This window comes from Oculina patagonica, chromosome 6 (genome assembly GCF_052425735.1).
Source record: "Oculina patagonica isolate OP01 chromosome 6, crgOcupat, whole genome shotgun sequence".
In the NCBI taxonomy this organism is placed as follows: Eukaryota; Metazoa; Cnidaria; class Anthozoa; order Scleractinia; family Oculinidae; genus Oculina; species Oculina patagonica.
Genome location: NC_135763.1, coordinates 33,677,607 through 33,694,028, shown reverse-complemented (window position 1 = coordinate 33,694,028; position 16,422 = coordinate 33,677,607). Strand labels below are relative to the sequence as shown.

The 16,422-nt window shown below is 37.5% G+C and overlaps 2 protein-coding genes across 5 annotated transcripts; one reads left to right on the top strand and one right to left on the bottom strand.

Moving 5' to 3' along the window:
• The first annotated feature begins 760 nt into the window (after nt 1-760).
• LOC144656792 (receptor-transporting protein 3-like) lies at nt 761-6,806 on the top strand. Of its 2 annotated transcripts, none has more exons than XM_078517036.1 (4): nt 761-1,004; nt 4,946-5,323; nt 5,821-5,948; nt 6,489-6,806. In XM_078517036.1, the coding sequence occupies exons 2-4, from the start codon at nt 4,963-4,965 to the stop codon at nt 6,603-6,605; spliced, it is 606 nt and encodes a 201-aa protein (XP_078373162.1). In that variant the 5' UTR covers nt 761-1,004; nt 4,946-4,962; the 3' UTR covers nt 6,606-6,806. The 2 variants fall into 2 exon arrangements, with proteins under 2 accessions (XP_078373162.1, XP_078373161.1); XM_078517035.1 differs by having other exon boundaries at nt 4,942-5,323.
• A 139-nt stretch (nt 6,807-6,945) lies between these two features.
• LOC144656791 (alpha-1A adrenergic receptor-like) lies at nt 6,946-15,710 on the bottom strand. 3 transcript variants are annotated; one of them, XM_078517032.1, is made up of 4 exons: nt 15,355-15,710; nt 12,775-12,849; nt 7,508-8,566; nt 6,946-7,310 (listed from the first exon to the last, which is right to left on the bottom strand). In XM_078517032.1, exons 2-3 carry the CDS (start codon nt 12,804-12,806, stop codon nt 7,600-7,602), a joined length of 999 nt encoding a protein of 332 aa, XP_078373158.1. In that variant the 5' UTR covers nt 12,807-12,849; nt 15,355-15,710; the 3' UTR covers nt 6,946-7,310; nt 7,508-7,599. The 3 variants fall into 3 exon arrangements, with proteins under 3 accessions (XP_078373158.1, XP_078373160.1, XP_078373159.1); XM_078517034.1 differs by lacking the exon at nt 12,775-12,849 and having other exon boundaries at nt 15,355-15,709; XM_078517033.1 differs by lacking the exons at nt 12,775-12,849; nt 15,355-15,710 and adding an exon at nt 10,711-11,060.
• Between the last annotated feature and the right edge of the window lie 712 nt (nt 15,711-16,422).

Below are 16,422 nucleotides of genomic sequence, written 5' to 3'. Positions count from 1 at the left end.
AAAAGTTGCTCAAAAGTTGCTCCAAAAATCCAAAAAGTTGCTTCTGATAATAAAAGTTGCTCGAAAGTTGCTCCAAAAAATCCAGAACGCTGCTTCTAAGCAAGAGAATTTCTCTAAATATATGCTAATTTCCCTTTGAGACTTAGATTTCTAAGCAGTTTTATGAAGTTTTACAACAAAAGAAGTATCTAAATAACATATTAAGGGGAAAATTTGTTAAATAACAATGATTTCTTTAATTGAGAAATATAGTGAAGATATCAATGACGTCATTTTTGCTGTAGAGTTTTGCAGCCGAAAGTTGAAATGTCTTCAGATGGTCCTCGAAAGTCTTCGGCAAACTTCGTAAATCTTCGGAAACGTTCGTATTGCTTTTAAACAACCCTCGGATAATGTTCGGAGATGTTCGGTCTGGAAATTGCTCAAAATTCAACAAGTTGCTCGAGAGGAAAAAAGTTGCTCGAAGGGGAAAAAGTTGCTCGAATCATGAAAAGTTGCCAAAAAGTTGCCGAGCAACTTGTGGAAAGCCCTAGTACCCACAGGCAGACCACCCTATGTGTTCGTGGTTAATTATTGTTGTTGACATAAGACGAACAAAAGAAATTTTGAAATCTGTAAGGGCTACTGAAATAAAGCTCTGGAAATTAAATATCTAAACTGCATTTCGCTCTAAATATCTCAATAAAGTTTAATGAAACGTTTATGGTTTATGATTCAAGATGGCTGCCAAAACAAGACGATACTAGGTCCCAGTTCTCCTCGTCAATGAACACTTCTACCTGCTGATTCCTGTCGATTTCTCGGAATCGCTCCTTTCCGGGAAACTGGAGTTAGCATCGATAATGAAAATCAAATATATATCATAAAATCATTCACGATTCAATTTTAGTTGAGTCTTGACTAAGCAACACCGCAGAGAAACGCCTAACAAGACTAGCTTTAGAGGCATCTCCTGCACTGGGAAAACAGAAATATTTCATACAGCTTTTCACCGCCGGAACAAGGTAGGAAACAAGAAGATATAAGACCGTGACGATATTTTTTAATTTTATTGATCAGTAAATAACAAATGAACTTCGACATTTATCTATATTACTGCTAGGATATAAAGCTAATCTACTTTGCTAAGAGCTCTCTTCTTCGTATGAGTGTTAAACATGGTCCATTTCACCTTGAGTGATGCCATGTGTAACTCGGAAAGTTCAGTGGCGAACTTTTTTAACAACGTGATAGACTTGAATAGGATAAAGATTTCACGGCATGTACTAAAACCCGAAACAACGAAACGAAACCACCGAAACGAAACGACCGAAACGAGCGAAACCACCGAAACGACCGAAACGAAACCGCCGAAACAACCGAAACGGCCGAAACGAGCGAAACGAGACGAAATCACCGAAACAAGCAAAACCCATTACAATTATTGAGAGCTAACCGTAAACAGGCTAACCGGAGTGCATAGTAGGCTAACCTAAGTGAAACGTTGGCTAACCGGAGTGTGTAGTAGGCTAACAGGAGTGTATAGTAGGCTAACCGGGGTTTATAGTAGGCTAATCAGAGTGTATAGTAGGCTAAACGGGGTGTATAGTACGGTAAGTGGCGAAAATCTTGAAGTTTTGCTTGTTTCGGTGATTTCGTTTCGTTTCGCTCGTTTCGGCAGTTTCGGTTGTTTCGGCGGTTTCGTTTCGCTCGTTTCGGTGGTTTCGGTCGTTTCGTTTCGGTGGTTTCGTTTCGTTGTTTCGGGTTTTAGTATATGCCAGATTTCACATGGACATGATTGCTCTTTTTTATTTGTGTTAATAAAATGAAGGCAGACATTAAGGTGGCTCGACCCAGTTTTTTTCTAGCGATACCTAACAACTTTGAAACCCTGATACTTATTGCGGTTTTCAGTGAAATGCGAACTCTGAAATTCAAAATCCAACTAACGATTGCGTTTTTCGCTGCCGTCAATCATAATTATGGCGACAGCTAGCGAACCATGAAAAACAGAAACAAACAAAATGGATCGAAATCTACCAATCACAATCGAGAGACGTGACCTTTTGACCCAGGTGAAGTGAGCGTCTGTTTCCCGAGAGGTCCGCAAAGATGATTGACGGCAGCGAACAGCGTAAACCGTTGGTTGAGGATTGTATTTCAGAGTTCGCATTTCACTGAAAAGCGCAATAAAGGGATTGATGTCAATGACAAAACTACTACATCACATGCATTACACATAGACTGAACTTCAATATGATATAAATTTTTTGGCGATCAGAATAAATATCACGTGGCAATGACGTCACAGAGGGTTTTGCTCTGAATCGATTTTTAGGCGGTAACCGCATTTTCTCTCGAGATCCTCCACGCTACGTATACCTTAGGTGTTTGCCTACATCTCAGTGGAGTTTCATCGAAATCTACAAGAGGAATTTTGAAATATCTTGGAATTTCTTTTTAGATGGTATAATTTATGCGTAAAATAAAGCCAAGACTTTATATAAAGAAATTTGCTTCTTTTTTATGTTTAATGAGAGGATTTAGCCCCCATTCCTTTTAGAAATGTCCCATATGCTACATCCAAACCTTTAGAAGAAAGTAGACTTGCGCGATTTCGAAATATATGATATTATCTAAATCGGAGTAGAGCTCAATGTTTAGCTCTATTTACCATTTTTACGGCTACTTTTGCAAAAAAGCGATTATTTCAAAAACCCGTCGATAAATTTTTTCCAAAATTTTTCAGGGTGAAAAATAATCAGTACACCACACAATCCCTAAATTTCATGCTCATTGAAAATGTCTAAGGTTGTCTTAACTAAACGCAAAATTGAGTAGACATTGAAGCGATGTCGAAGTTTGAGATAATTTTGTGCTCTGGGATTTCCTTTTGTTTCGAGTTAAGCACAACATCGAATTCCTGTGCACCACGCGTGAAATGACTACGCTTGGCTACCTTCCGAAAGCTTTCCGAAATCTTTCCGAAATATGGAACAATGGAAAAGAAATTGTCACGCATTAGCTTTTCTTGTTGGGTCGACGTCTTGGCTGAGATAAAAGTTAAAAATGCCAAGAACAAGAAGATTAGGTTTTTTCTCGTATTGAAGTGCTGCCACTTCTTTCAGTTGAACTTAGAAATGCAACAAGTAAACAATCTTTTCTAATAAATACTGGACGCCAGATTCAGCTTGCTTATAATACGTGAAGTCTATTTTCTGTCCGTTTTACTTTTTTAAATGACTGAGGAGGCATAAAAATAACCGGCTTTGAGTTTGGTGTTGTGTGACTGCTTTCTTCAGTTGGAAATGTATTCATTCATCCGTTATTGTTTACTTGAACTCGATGAGAATATTACCATATTCCGAACTATTTCGAAAAGCTTTCGGAGGGTAGCCAAGCGTAGTCATTACACGCGTGGTGCACAGGAATTCGATGTTGTGTTTAAATCGAAACAATAGGAAATCCCAGAGCACAAAATTATTCAAAACTTCGACATCGCTTCAATGTTTACTCAATTTTGCTTTTAGTTTAGACAACCTTAGATATTTTTAATGAGCATGAAATTTTGGGATTGTGTGGTGTACTGATTATTCGTCACCCTGAAAAAATTTGGAAAAAATTCATCGACGGGTTTTTGAAATAATCGCTTTTTTGCGAAAGTAGGCGGAAAATTTGTAAATAGAGGTAATCATTGAGCTTCACTATGATTCATATATTTCATATATTTCGAAATCGCGCAAGTCTTCTTTCTTCTAAAGGTTTGGATGTAGTATATAGGACATTTCTAAAAGGAATGGGGGCTAAATCCTCTCATTAAACATAAAAAAAGAAGCAAATTTCGTTATATGAAGTCTTGGCTTTATTTTACGCATAAATTATACCATCTAAAAAGAAATTCCAAGATATTTCAAAATTCCTCTTGTAGATTTCGATGAAACTCCACTGAGATGAACACCCAAAGTATACGTAGCGTGGAGGATCTCGATAGAAAATGCGGTTACCGCCTAAAAATCGATTGAGAGCAAAACCCTGTGTGACGTCATTGCCACGTGATATTCATTGTGATCGCCCAAAAATTTATATCATATTGAAGTTCAGTCTATGTGTAATGCATGTGATGTTGTAGTTTTGTCATTGACATCAATCCCTTTAAGTATCAGGGTTTCAAAGTTGTTAGGTATCGCTAGAAGAAAACTGGGTCGAGCCACCTTAAGCCTATAGTACAGATACTACATTTAAAATTACTATCCGAAATTACAAATCAACTTCCGGCTTTCTTCCGTGAGCGACTGAACAGGTGTGAAATTCATGAGCATCCTCTATGCGGCCAATTTTTTGTGAGTGGCAAACGCCGTTCACATTAGTTTTATAATACTGATTTATGTGGCCACCCTTGCTCTTACAAACTGCGTGGACTTCTAAGATGGGTTTCGAACGTGTATCAGTACAAAATTTCTTGAAAATGAAACGAGCTTCCGTCTAATTGTAATTCTCTGCTGATACGCTCGAGACGAAGTCGTAGTGAAGTTCGGGACACCCTGCCGGGACAATCAAGCTTGCTGAACTATTTAAAGCTATTTAACTCAGGAGTCATTTTAATGCATTGTTATGTAAAAAGGTTTTCTAAATATCAGGTTAGTAACTTTACTTTTAAACTCTCAGTGGTTTTATACGGCTTATTTTATTTAGCTTATCGAAAAAATATTTATTTACCCCGCTGTGCCTTTGTAGTCCAAGGTCTTCATGCCGACTCCGTCATTAATATTTTTAACTTTATCCTTCGCTTTCCGATTTCAGTTTTAGCTCAGTTTTATTTCTATATAATTCCGAAAAAATGTCATTTTGTTTAAATCAAGTCAGGAATGAGAGCCTTCCTATCTATGTGTATACTATGGCCTCATTAAAATTAACCGCCAATCTCTCTGTTATTCCCTCCACGAAATTTTCTCTTATTCAAAGAAAGTCGAACTTAAACAACATATGGCTTCTCGGTTTGATGACGTCACGCCGCATCTGAACCTGAAAGAACACTGGCACACGACCTTTGATGAAATGTTCCAGGCCTTCAGTCCGGACGAGTGGACTCTGGAGCCAACCAAAACTAACATGCCAAAGAAATGGCGACAGTTCAAAGACGGTGCCAAAGTGAAGTTCGGCTGTGAATGTGGAAATAGTTGGACTTCAATGGCAGGCAGAGTTATATTTTGGTTCAAGAAAATCGACGAGAGTGAGAGAAGAAAAGAAGTACAGGCGAATGGAAAAAAGGGGAAAAACGAGGGAAAAGATGGAGAGGACCGCAATGATTCTGGCAACGCATCAACAAAGGAAACGAGAAATCTTTGTACGTGAATTTTTTTGTAAGATTTAGTTTTAAGCCCGTCTGTTTATTTTATTTCAACATTGCACTTGTCTTTTTGGTTCAACGACACTTGGGCGCGCAACAAGAGTCATGTCAACATGTCCTTATAAGGAATACTTAATGTTTCTTAGCAACCTGTAACAAACACTGCGGGCTCGGTCAATTGCGAAAAAGGGAGTATTTGAAAAACACAAATCAGGAAAACTGTGTAGCAAAGGTATGATATGACAAAAATTAAACAAAAATATTGTTAATGCGCTGAAATACAAAATTTCTCGGACGTTTCGGGACTTCTGTCACTTCACCAGCGAAGAAATGCGAAAAGGGAAGTAGTTCCCATGGTTCCTAGCAATTCACCCCTGGAACAAGTTTTTATTTCATGCTGATTAAATGTTTGTTCAGAATTTGTGTCAATTTATAGATATCGTAAGAAGGAATGATCAATGGTTTAATGGTGAAAAACGTTTCTTCTCCTTTAGATTCCTTAAGGTTTAAGGTGTACGGTCAGCAGTGCAGGAGATGTGACGATGACGATTTCCTGGATCCGAGATGGTATCGTGAAGAGGTTGAAAAAGTGCTAAAGAACGTTCATCAGAAGATAGGAGAGGTACGTTTGACTCCCTCCCCAGGTCACGCAAACCAGGGTTTCGACGTTGTATGCGATATAATGAAAGTGAGAGCTGTTTTCCAATGACTACTCAATGTGATCTTTCCGGTCCAGTGGCATCTCGGTTTCCCGCGCTAGCCACTGTTAACGTGTTTTCCGCGCTTGCTATCGGTTGAGTGTTTTACCGCGCTTTCTCGCGGTTGCTATTGGTTGCATAATTTCCCGCACTTGTCATCTTTTGCTTTCAGTATTTTCCCTTGCATCCAACAAGTTACATGTTTGCCCGCGCTTACCACCGGCTACCTAATCATTTTAACGAGTAGTTTCATTTACTGATTAGCTTGTTCATCGTTTCCCTCCACCATATTACGCATGACTGTTCGGTAAAAAAATATAAAATGATAAAGAAGTACCATTTTACTTCTTCAGGGCAAGCAAGTCAACTCCTGGCCATTCAGTAACACTTTTCACTGAAGTTCCAATCTTGTTGTATTTGTACTCGTTTAATTGACAAATGCGTGTATCATTTCCGTTTCACAGGCGTTCTACAATTTTCCAAGCAAAGAACCTGACATCAAAAAAAGACATGGTAAAATGCGTCGGCCACATGACTCCCAACGGTGTCAAGCGTGCAGGGAAGGGCATTGTAGGAAGTGATTTATTAATTCGTTTTCTTAAAACAGTTGAATTATGGCCTGTTGCCATTAAATGAATCTTTGGGCTCCTGCTAGTGAAAGAGAAATTGGACACCGGTTTACAAAATGGAACGTCTTTCGACTCGATAAATTATTTAAATTAATTTTTGGCATTTTTGTTGATTTTCCATCTCTTAACCAATAAAAAACCCAAGAAAGGCTGGGAGACGGAGTCGTCATGGTAATCTCGTGCTGATTATTTGCACGCGCGGTTGTTGGCTTTTTAATTGGCTGAGAAGTTTAGAAAAGAAATAAAAAGAAGTCACTCAAGAATGAACAGCATTGAATTTGTTTTGCATTATCAAGAAAGGAGACTGTGTTGTAAAATTTCAATTCTTCTAATAAATTAAATTCACAATAAAATGACTTAAATTTATGCATGGTCTGTCATCTTTGCTATCTAAATTAACTCTCAGTAATTATCAGTCTGATCATAAACAGACAATGTAGGAAGAATTCTTTCTTTGCATTGAACGTTCTCTGTTCATAATGTGCTGTCCATCCTTTCCATTCCTGAAATTGGTCTCAATATTCTGTCAGAATATATCACTGGTTCATGCGTCACGCCCTCGTCAAGAAAAAAGAAACACTAAAATATTGGTATGCTGTAACAAGCTAATAACCTGTTGCTTTACTGAACCGCATGAAAGAACGTCGTTTAATACGTCTATTTCAAAAAAAAAAAAAGAAATTTATATCAACCCACTTCCCGACGGTTTACAAAAAAATATTTTATATATATAAAAATAAAACAAACCATACTAAAAATCCCACATCTCACATTTTTTTTTTATACACACACCCCCCCAAACAACAAAAAAAAAACCGGAATATATAATATACCACTTGAAAGCGTTGCATAACTATAGTACATCCATCTATATACATACCAATATTATTATTAACAATTATTAATACAGTCCAGCCCTTTAGTCATAGGAACAGTTCTTCTTTTCCTAGCTGCCTCGTTTCCAGCAAGTCAAAAGCTGTTTTATTCCACTTCGTATGTCCCGCGACCAGAACGCGTAAGTAGCGGGATTAATGGCGGGCACAGTGTATACAATGTAAAGAAACGTCGTGAACACCTTAGGATGATCGTGGACTCCTTTATAAAATTTCCACAAAGTTAGAGTCAAGAAAAAAGGAAACCAGCTCAATAAGAAAGCCCCAGCTATTGTAACAAGCATTTTTGCGGCCTTAAATTCTCTCCTGAAGTTCGAGATGTTGTTTTTTCTAGTGCTTGAACCGCTGCCTGAAGTCGACGCAGACTCTTCCGTGGACGCACCAGGCCTCACTCGGTTGGCGTGGCTTCGGGCTATTTTGTATATTCGGAAATAAATAACAGACATGATTCCGAATGGTATCCCGAAGATTAAAATCCACTCGGCTGTCATGTAAACTATCTCGTAGGTAATGTGTTTATCGTAAGCCACCTCTACTCCACAAATAACTTCAAGCGGTCTCCATATCAAGGGAGGCAAAGCGAGAACGATGGCACAAATCCATATCGCTAAAATGGCAATAAAGACTCTTCTTTTATTTACAAAGTTTGGGTATTGAAGCGGCCGCGTAATGGCGAGATATCGATTAACGGCCACAGCTGTTTGAGTGGAAACCGAGGCTGAGGCACAGAGGACACTTGCCGCCAGTATTACATAACATACAAACTCATGAGGTGATTGCCAGTCCGGATTAAATTCCCGTGTAGTATTTGCAGATGTTTCGATGAGCGTGAAAAAGAAATCGCTGACAGCCAAGTTGGCAATGAACATGTTATCAATTGTATGCAGACGTCTTATGCTGCAGATTGTAACGAAGATAAGAATGTTACCAATAAACGCCAAGCAGATAATGGATATGATGTATACTATCTGTATGTACCCCAGGATCAATGCAGTCTCGTCAGATGGAGACATACTGGGACTGAAATAAAAACCAAAAAAAGTCAATTAATACAAAATTGATTACATTTATTGCGGTTTTCAAAAACATGCGAACTCTGAATTCAAAACCCAACTAACGATTGCGCTTTTTGCTGCCGTCAATCATAATTATGGCGACAGCCAACAAACCTTGAAAGACAGAAACAAACAAAATGGATCGAAATCTATCAATCACAACTGACAGACGTGATCTTTTGACCCGGTTGCAGTGAACTTCTGTTTCCTGAGAGGACCGCTATAAAGATGATTGATGACAGCGAAAAACGTAAACCATTAGTTCAAGTTTGAATGTCAGAAGTCGCATATATTTAAAAACCCGGCGCAACAACTTGCGGCCTTTATCATTCTCAAAATTACTCTTGGTACTGAACAAATTCGTGATGCACTTGTCCAAGAGTCCGATGTTCTACTGGTCCGTTGGTCCGATGGTCCGCTTAGCGATAGTCCAGTCCGGAATCTGAATAAACTCCTTTGCAAATGTTTGTGGGATTCACCCCAAAAACCCATGTTAAAGAGACTACAGAGCTCAATGGCCCAACAGAACAACAGAGCACTGCTCAGGCAGGCAATAATACAATGCCATTCATCATGGACCGTGACTGAGTAGTAGACCACTGGACTAATGAATCACGGACTCACTTCAGTCACAATCGTGGCCTGTTGGACCATTCGTCTGTTAGACCAGGCCCAATAGGCAATATTAATGGTACAATCGTACAGCCGGTCAGCAAGTCTAAATTCAATTCAATTTTCAACAATTACTTTCGCTAAGACTGCTTTTTCTATTTTATGGAAATGGCGAAGAATTAAAATTAACAAGATATATATTGCTTTCAATAAAGAATGGTCGGGACTTTTTCCGATTGATATTATATTTGTTATTGCACCACAAACACAAAGATATCGACAAATGACGGCTACCTACATTCAATAAACACAGGCCATTTAAACAAATGCTATAACAGGCTTATGTACACACAGTAAAATTCGGTTATTGTTATTATTATGCAAATTTTGCCAACAAAATAGAGTTGACAAAAGAGCATATTCTTCGCTAAATAAGAGAGTAAACAGAGATGAAGTTAGGGTAATGCAATTAAAACAATAAAGTAATGCAATTAAAACTTTCGTTTTGCTGCAAAAATCTGCTGACTCAGTACAGTGAATTCAGAAATACATTAAAGACCACAAACGTACTTAAAAAATTAAAATGCAAAGAATAGTAAACGATTTGGTACTGAATTTTTAAGTTCAAAAGCTTAAAAGCGCGTTTATGCTATCAAGATTTGAGGCCGCCTTTGAAATATAGAAGGTGTGACTCTAAAGAAAAATCTATGCCACCCAGGTCTCTAGAGAATAAGAATTCTGCTAAAATGTACCCTTTTACTTTTACTTTAAATTTTGTTTTTGTAGCACACACAAAAACGACCTCTCGCCAACGGTCATTATCGGATGCACGGCGGTGAGCTGAAATGCTCAACATAACAATGAATTGAAAATGTTGCGAGAAAAAAACAACGGAAAGGGATTCTTTTTCAATGAACGCTACCAGGCTATTGTTTAATTTTATTGAGATTAATATAAATTTTTAGTAGGCAAGTGATCTTGCCGGGCAGTGTTTGCAGTGACACACTCGTAAAACAACCCTTCTGTACTTACGTATAGAAACTACTATCATACAAACCTTGAAAAAATTAATTTCGCCGAAAGTACTGCCTAACAATGTCACAGATCTATCTCAGCTTGCAATCAATAAAAGATGCCCCATGGAGACACTGAAGCCACAACACTAATCCAGCCGCACCCCGGATAAATGCCATTTTTGTCAGTTTAGTTTTGTCGATTACTCTCAATATTGCCTTTTCACTTCAGTTGAAAAATGTCGGTTCCGCGACGCTAAACCAACGACCAACAATAGTTCGAAGAGTTGTATTTACTGTTCACTAAATCTGTAAGTCCCTGACCGGAATATAATATACAAAATCTTCGTTTACCACACAAATAACAGCGTGCGCCTCTTATGAGAAAACAATGGAATTGTACTTTTCTCTACTATGAAATAAACCCCGATATACAATACAACATTATACGGTCATTATACAGGCAATTCTCTTTGTTACTTACATTAGTTGGTTGAGCATTTTAAGCTGTCGCTGTAATCTACTTGACGGATCACTTTGTTCGCTTTCTTTGTTCCTTTTCTTGAGCAGCACTCGTTCAGTAAACGAAAAATTGAAAGATGCCTCAAATAACTTTTCTTTAAAATATGTAGCTCAATGGAAGTACAATTCTGTTAAGTTCATCGCCAAGAGAAAATAAAAATCTTGCTTTCGAAATTGTAGTTGATATTTCCGCGCTGCGTCTCGTAAGAAATAAAATCGGTATTCACAAAGAACATTGAATTTAAAGGTGTAATTGCACATGCTCGGAAATATCATTATTTGTATATTATATAATAAGTACATTTTGTTTACCCTTAAAGATGGCTTTGTGAATATATTGCTCGGATGATATCATTTCAGCTGGCAACAACTTAGCTAAGAATGTTTGCATACAAGCTTTATTGATTCAACTGCAAACAAATCAAAAGGAAGCATCGTTTTCAATTACTTTAGACCGGAAAAATATCCACCGAGATTAGCATCAGTTCCAAATAAAAAAAAATTATAAATCAAAGATGCTTTTTTTAAGTCTTTTAAATTCTAATAAAACGCAAAGATGGTTTTGGAGAAAAAGGTTCTAAAGATTATTTTGACAACGGAAAACGCAGGAGAGTCTCAAGGAGTATTTGAGAGAAACGTATTTTTTAAAATTTAAAATATCTCTTGAAAGGCATCTAGTGTCCTTATAAATGACATCAATACGTTATTAGACAGAAAACTAACGAAAATATCGAAGATCGTAAAGTCAGATGATGTTGATGTAACACTATGGACTGTTCGAGCTAGTATATTAGCTACGTAAGGAAATCAGGAAAGAAGATTTGATATTCTGAACGTAAAAACGAAAAACAAGTGATTGATCTATTCGCTAAAGTATATTAAAATGTCACAATGCAAGCTAAAATAAATTTTATGTTATTTGCTCAGTTCGACGGTCGTGTCAGCAGGCGTTTACTCGTAATTCATTACCAGATTAAAAGCCTTGATATCACTCCTTTCAATGGGTGTTAACACTGCAAAACACATGTTCTTTCGGAAGGGCCTAGGTCTTTTTTTAGCTCTTAAAGTTTTCCCTCTAAACTCCAACGGTAAACATTTTAGCCTAATGTCCTTACTTGGTGTGGATGTCATAATGCATTAGTACATTAGATTTTTGTATATGTGCGTTTTTCTATAAAATGGTTTTCTTTTTGCATGGGAAAGTGATCGCAAGGAAGTTAGTAATTCATGTAAACGGAAGGTTCGGTCTTAAGCTCAACTGACAAAGATATAATTTTCCGGAAAGTTTGAAAAGTGACCGCGTTTTTTGTGAGGGAATGCATGGCTCAAAACTGAACCAATGTGCAGAGATTCAGCTGTACTCTCTTTCTTTTCTTCGCTTTTTCTCATCGGTTGTATTTGTAGCATGAATATCATCTAAGGTCGACCGATCGAGAAGACGGGGCTGAATTCAGGTTATGGCTGTATCGACTTTCGAAACAAATTCAATTGAACGCTGAACCTAGGGCACATGGATTAGAAAAACAAGAAAGGATTCCCATCTAGTTTGAATTTCGTGGAAATCAACTGCTGTTCAAGAAATTAGCGAGCTTTTGCAAAATTAAAATTGCCGAATGAAACGGATTCAGTCCTGTCAAATATGTATGGTTTGACTGACATGACTGTTAATTTCAGTTTCCATATTTAACCAAAGAAACCATTAAAGTGGTAAAACCCTTTAAAGGCGGAATCAAGAAATTCACTTAAAATCGACGTATGACCGGATATATGGAAAATTGAATTTGTCGTGAGCTGTAAAGCTTGCAGAACTTTCAACTCCTAATGTCTATGACTGTTAGAAATTAAATTACTGTACCACAAACTTGTTTCAACAGAAGTTTTGCTCGCTGCTGTACGCTGTTTAAAGTTGTTCGCTCAGCTGGAGTCTTTTTCAAGTTCAAATCAATATTTTCAGGTCCTCTGGTCCCGGCTATTCAAATTTAAGTTCAATTTGCACGGAAATCCATATATACAAATATATACGTACCTGGTTAGGTTGCTGGACTTTGTTGTATTCATTTCCCCTGATCAACTAATCCGCTAAGTGCTGTTTTCTTTTTCCCTTTGTGTAGGAAACAAAATCATGAATTGTTATAAACTTTTAACATTTTCGTTAAGTAATCGATGTACAACGAAGGGCAAAGTACTTAAAGCAGCCGGCAGGAGAGCGGATTACATTAGCTTCATTGCTTATTGATGTATTTTGTATTACGTGTTACCAGTGACAGGTTATGCTATATTGAAAAAGCTATGCACTTTATTTTATTTAACAATAACTGTCAAATTTCCCTTGCGCGCATTGGCTAAATAAATATCCACTGTCAATTATGGATCAGACAGATACAAATATGCGAGGCCGTGCCAGCTTTTAATTCATTATGTAGTTTGTTATTTTTAAAGCAAAAGAAGCATAAACAAAAACAAAGCAAACGCTTTTAACAATCCATAGCAACTGTGGCGGTGTTGTGAAGCAATTCAATAATATCAATAAAAGGACTGACGCATATTACAAACTAACTTCAATTTGTTCAACATACATCAAAACAAAACCGCTAATCGATTCACGCGCGTTTGTGTTCGCGTGTGGCGCGAGAAAAAAAAATTAAAAAAATGGCGGAAAATTAAATGGTAGTCAACAATGTCTCTCATTTAAATTAAGTTCATCTCGTCAGTTAGTTTTACAACATTGCAGAGGTCCTTGAAGGAAAACTTTGTTGACGGCGATTGCAACAAGAGACTGCCAGCGCTTTATATTAAAGCATGTTACAAATTCCCGTTCTGTCTCGTATGAAAAATGTGTGTTTCAGAAGTGAAATAACAAAATACTTCTGGGGCAGATTTAAAAACATATTTTGGAAAAACATGTTTCCTGCGCGGCTTAAAGAGGCAAAATCGTTTTGAGAAAAAAGATAAACAAGCTGCTGTCATGCAAATGTATAGAAAATTCTCCCCTCTCCTCAAAAGGGTTTCTGATTTCTGGAGTGACCTATCGACTTGGGGTCATGGACGATTTTGCACGAATTAATGATCTGAAAGGGACTGATTGTACATCTCTGGCAGAATTGTTAGTGTGGTGGTTTGAAACGTGGTTTACAGGTCTTTAAAAAGTCAAGTCAAGTCTCTTCTGAATGATTCTTTTGTGTTTTTTTTTGTACCGGGTCGTTGCGCAGAAGTGGGAGAACCAACTAACATTTCCCCGTCCGGATTGAAGTCAGCCCTACTGAAGCACGTGATTTTAATTAGTACACAGAAATGAATCGTTTTCACTTCAGTTTGTGCCAGCTTGATCGAAATGATTTCCAACTATCTCGATATGTTTTTCCCTTTTGTTCCAGATTTATTACCATAATCCTTAAACAAAGAAAAATACACAAATCAAACAAGGTTGAAGTCATTTTGACCTGACGGAAATTCATTTTATACTGCAACAAATCCATGGTGACGTTTTTTCTTACATTTGGAATTCATTTTGACACAAATCTGAAGTTAAAGTTTTCAAGAAGTACTCTGCTTGCTGTTTTTAACCGGCGTTAAAATAGTTCCAATCAAGATCGTTCGCGGCTGCAAGAAGTGTACAGAAGTGAAGCAAGGAACACATGTCAGCTACTGACAGTGTACATGTATCTATGGCGTTATATCCTCCTGATCCTCGCCAAACAGTTCCCATTTTTTCTCTGTCGACCGCGATTCTACATTAGAAATTTATCGTGAGACTCCAATGTCGCATTGTGAGACTCTAATGTCGAATCGCGGTCAACAAATATAAATTGGGTACTGAACATCGCAATTAGCGCAAGCGAAAGTTGAATTTTGGCGCCATATTTTGTATCGCTTCACTTCTTTGTAATATACCTGCTATTGCAACAAGCTTTCCACTGACTCGTATTAGCGAGTATGAAGACACTTCATTTCAAGTAGCCTTGAGCTCATGTCCGGCTCCTGTTTAAAGTGATTTGTTTGACCAACCACCAAGACGTAAGCCCAAAAAAACTCTTCCTCCTTCAGCGGAAGTCTGGGTCACCATCTTAACTCGCGATCACGCAGTCTATTGCTTCAGCGCCGTAAAATAATTTGATTTTATACTCGACAAATATTGAACTTACATCTCAGAACAGATTGGTTTTGATCAGAATTTTTAATATATTAAGACAGAGCAAACAATACTTTACTTAGAACCGAGAATAATTCGATGATTTTTTTTTTACATCTCGTGACTTTTTGCGACTATATCTGACCATATCTCGTGACTTTGCAAAGCTTGCAATAACAAGAAAGCGTATAACGTCATACCCAATAATACATAAACTTTTGACAGTCTCGTTCTATTCCTGACTGCTGTTTGTGTGTAAAGTGTAGTAGGAAAGAAACTGTATGCATAATTAAGTAGAAGTCTATACGGAAATCTCACCACAAACCAACGAGTTATATTGAAAATAGAGTAAATGTGAACCGACGCGTTTGTTTATGTTTGTGTTGTACGTTTTTAGTGTTACGCTTGATGTAAACATTATTCAGGGGCATCTAACCTTTAGATTCGCATTAGGTTCATTAGTAACTGTGTACTTACCTTTTTTCCTGAGGAAAATGTGGATGCTTCTTTCTCGAAGAATGCGATCCTGCTGTTTTGATTGCCCAGAAGCCAGTTTAAGTCACGCGTCGTTTTAACTGAATTCCTTGTCAAGCCTGCTGTACTCTTGAACTTGGTACAGCGGTTCTTAATAAAAGACCGCCGACAATATCTTTCCCAACCCCCTCCCGCCACAATAAAAAAAATTACAGTGGCGCTGATGTTCAATCCATTGACATACTTAAAACTATCTTGAGGGATTTTTGAGGAGCAAAAATCCAGTCCGAAATAACTTTAAAAAAAAAAAGCATAATTATGATGACTGAGCCAAGAAGCTGCTCGAACAGTTTTACAGAACGATTTTAAATTTTGCTTACAAAACTCATTGCATTATTTTATCTTCACTGCTTTGAAATTAAAGTAGTTCATTTTCCAAACACTTCCGATATTTACCATCAACTTGAAAAATTATATGCTCATTTCAAAAATCTATGTTTGGCGGTGTTTTGTGAATTTTTGGGTGATATTGTGATTTTTTGGGGACGAAAAAGGATAAGCAAAATTTAGAGAAATAAAAATCTTGGAGATCTAATGTGATTTTAAAATTAGAATTTGAAGTTTAAAATTGGTAGACGGGCACCAGACAGTCCCCCTGACAACCTGGAGGGCTCTTGCTTGGGGGTTAACTGTCTGGTGGTGTTTCAAAAACATTTTTTCTTCATTTTTTCTTTTTTCTTCTTCTTCTTTTCTTTTAACCTCGTAAAGTTTCACTCAAATACAGGGAGTATATTTAAATTCCAATATTTCAGAAGGCACGGCCTTCCTTCTTCAGGGTCTTACAGATAAAGGAAGGAAGGCTGTGCATGCCTTCTGAAATATTGGAATTTAACTTCCATACCGTTTAATGAGCATTGCGTTCTTGGTTTGTTATGGGTTAAACGGCTTTTTTCAGTCTTTTTTTCTCCGAGCAAGTCTGAAATTACCGCGGCAGCCGGCAGTATCACACATCATTAATCATCTCCCTTTTTTATTAAATTCTAGCAATGGTATATTGCAATTCCTGCGTTT

Bases quoted from the DNA above. Each gene is read 5' to 3' on its own strand.
- LOC144656792 (XM_078517036.1), top strand. From the start codon at position 4,963: ATGGCTTCTCGGTTTGATGACGTCACGCCGCATCTGAACCTGAAAGAA. The intron at 5,324-5,820 runs GTACGTGAATTT...CTTCTCCTTTAG, and splicing joins AAAGGAAACGAGAAATCTTT to ATTCCTTAAGGTTTAAGGTG. The intron at 5,949-6,488 runs GTACGTTTGACT...TCCGTTTCACAG, and splicing joins TTCATCAGAAGATAGGAGAG to GCGTTCTACAATTTTCCAAG.
- LOC144656791 (XM_078517032.1), bottom strand. From the start codon at position 12,806: ATGAATACAACAAAGTCCAGCAACCTAACCAG. The intron at 8,567-12,774 runs GTACGTATATAT...TTTTTATTTCAG, and splicing joins AAGTCCAGCAACCTAACCAG to TCCCAGTATGTCTCCATCTG.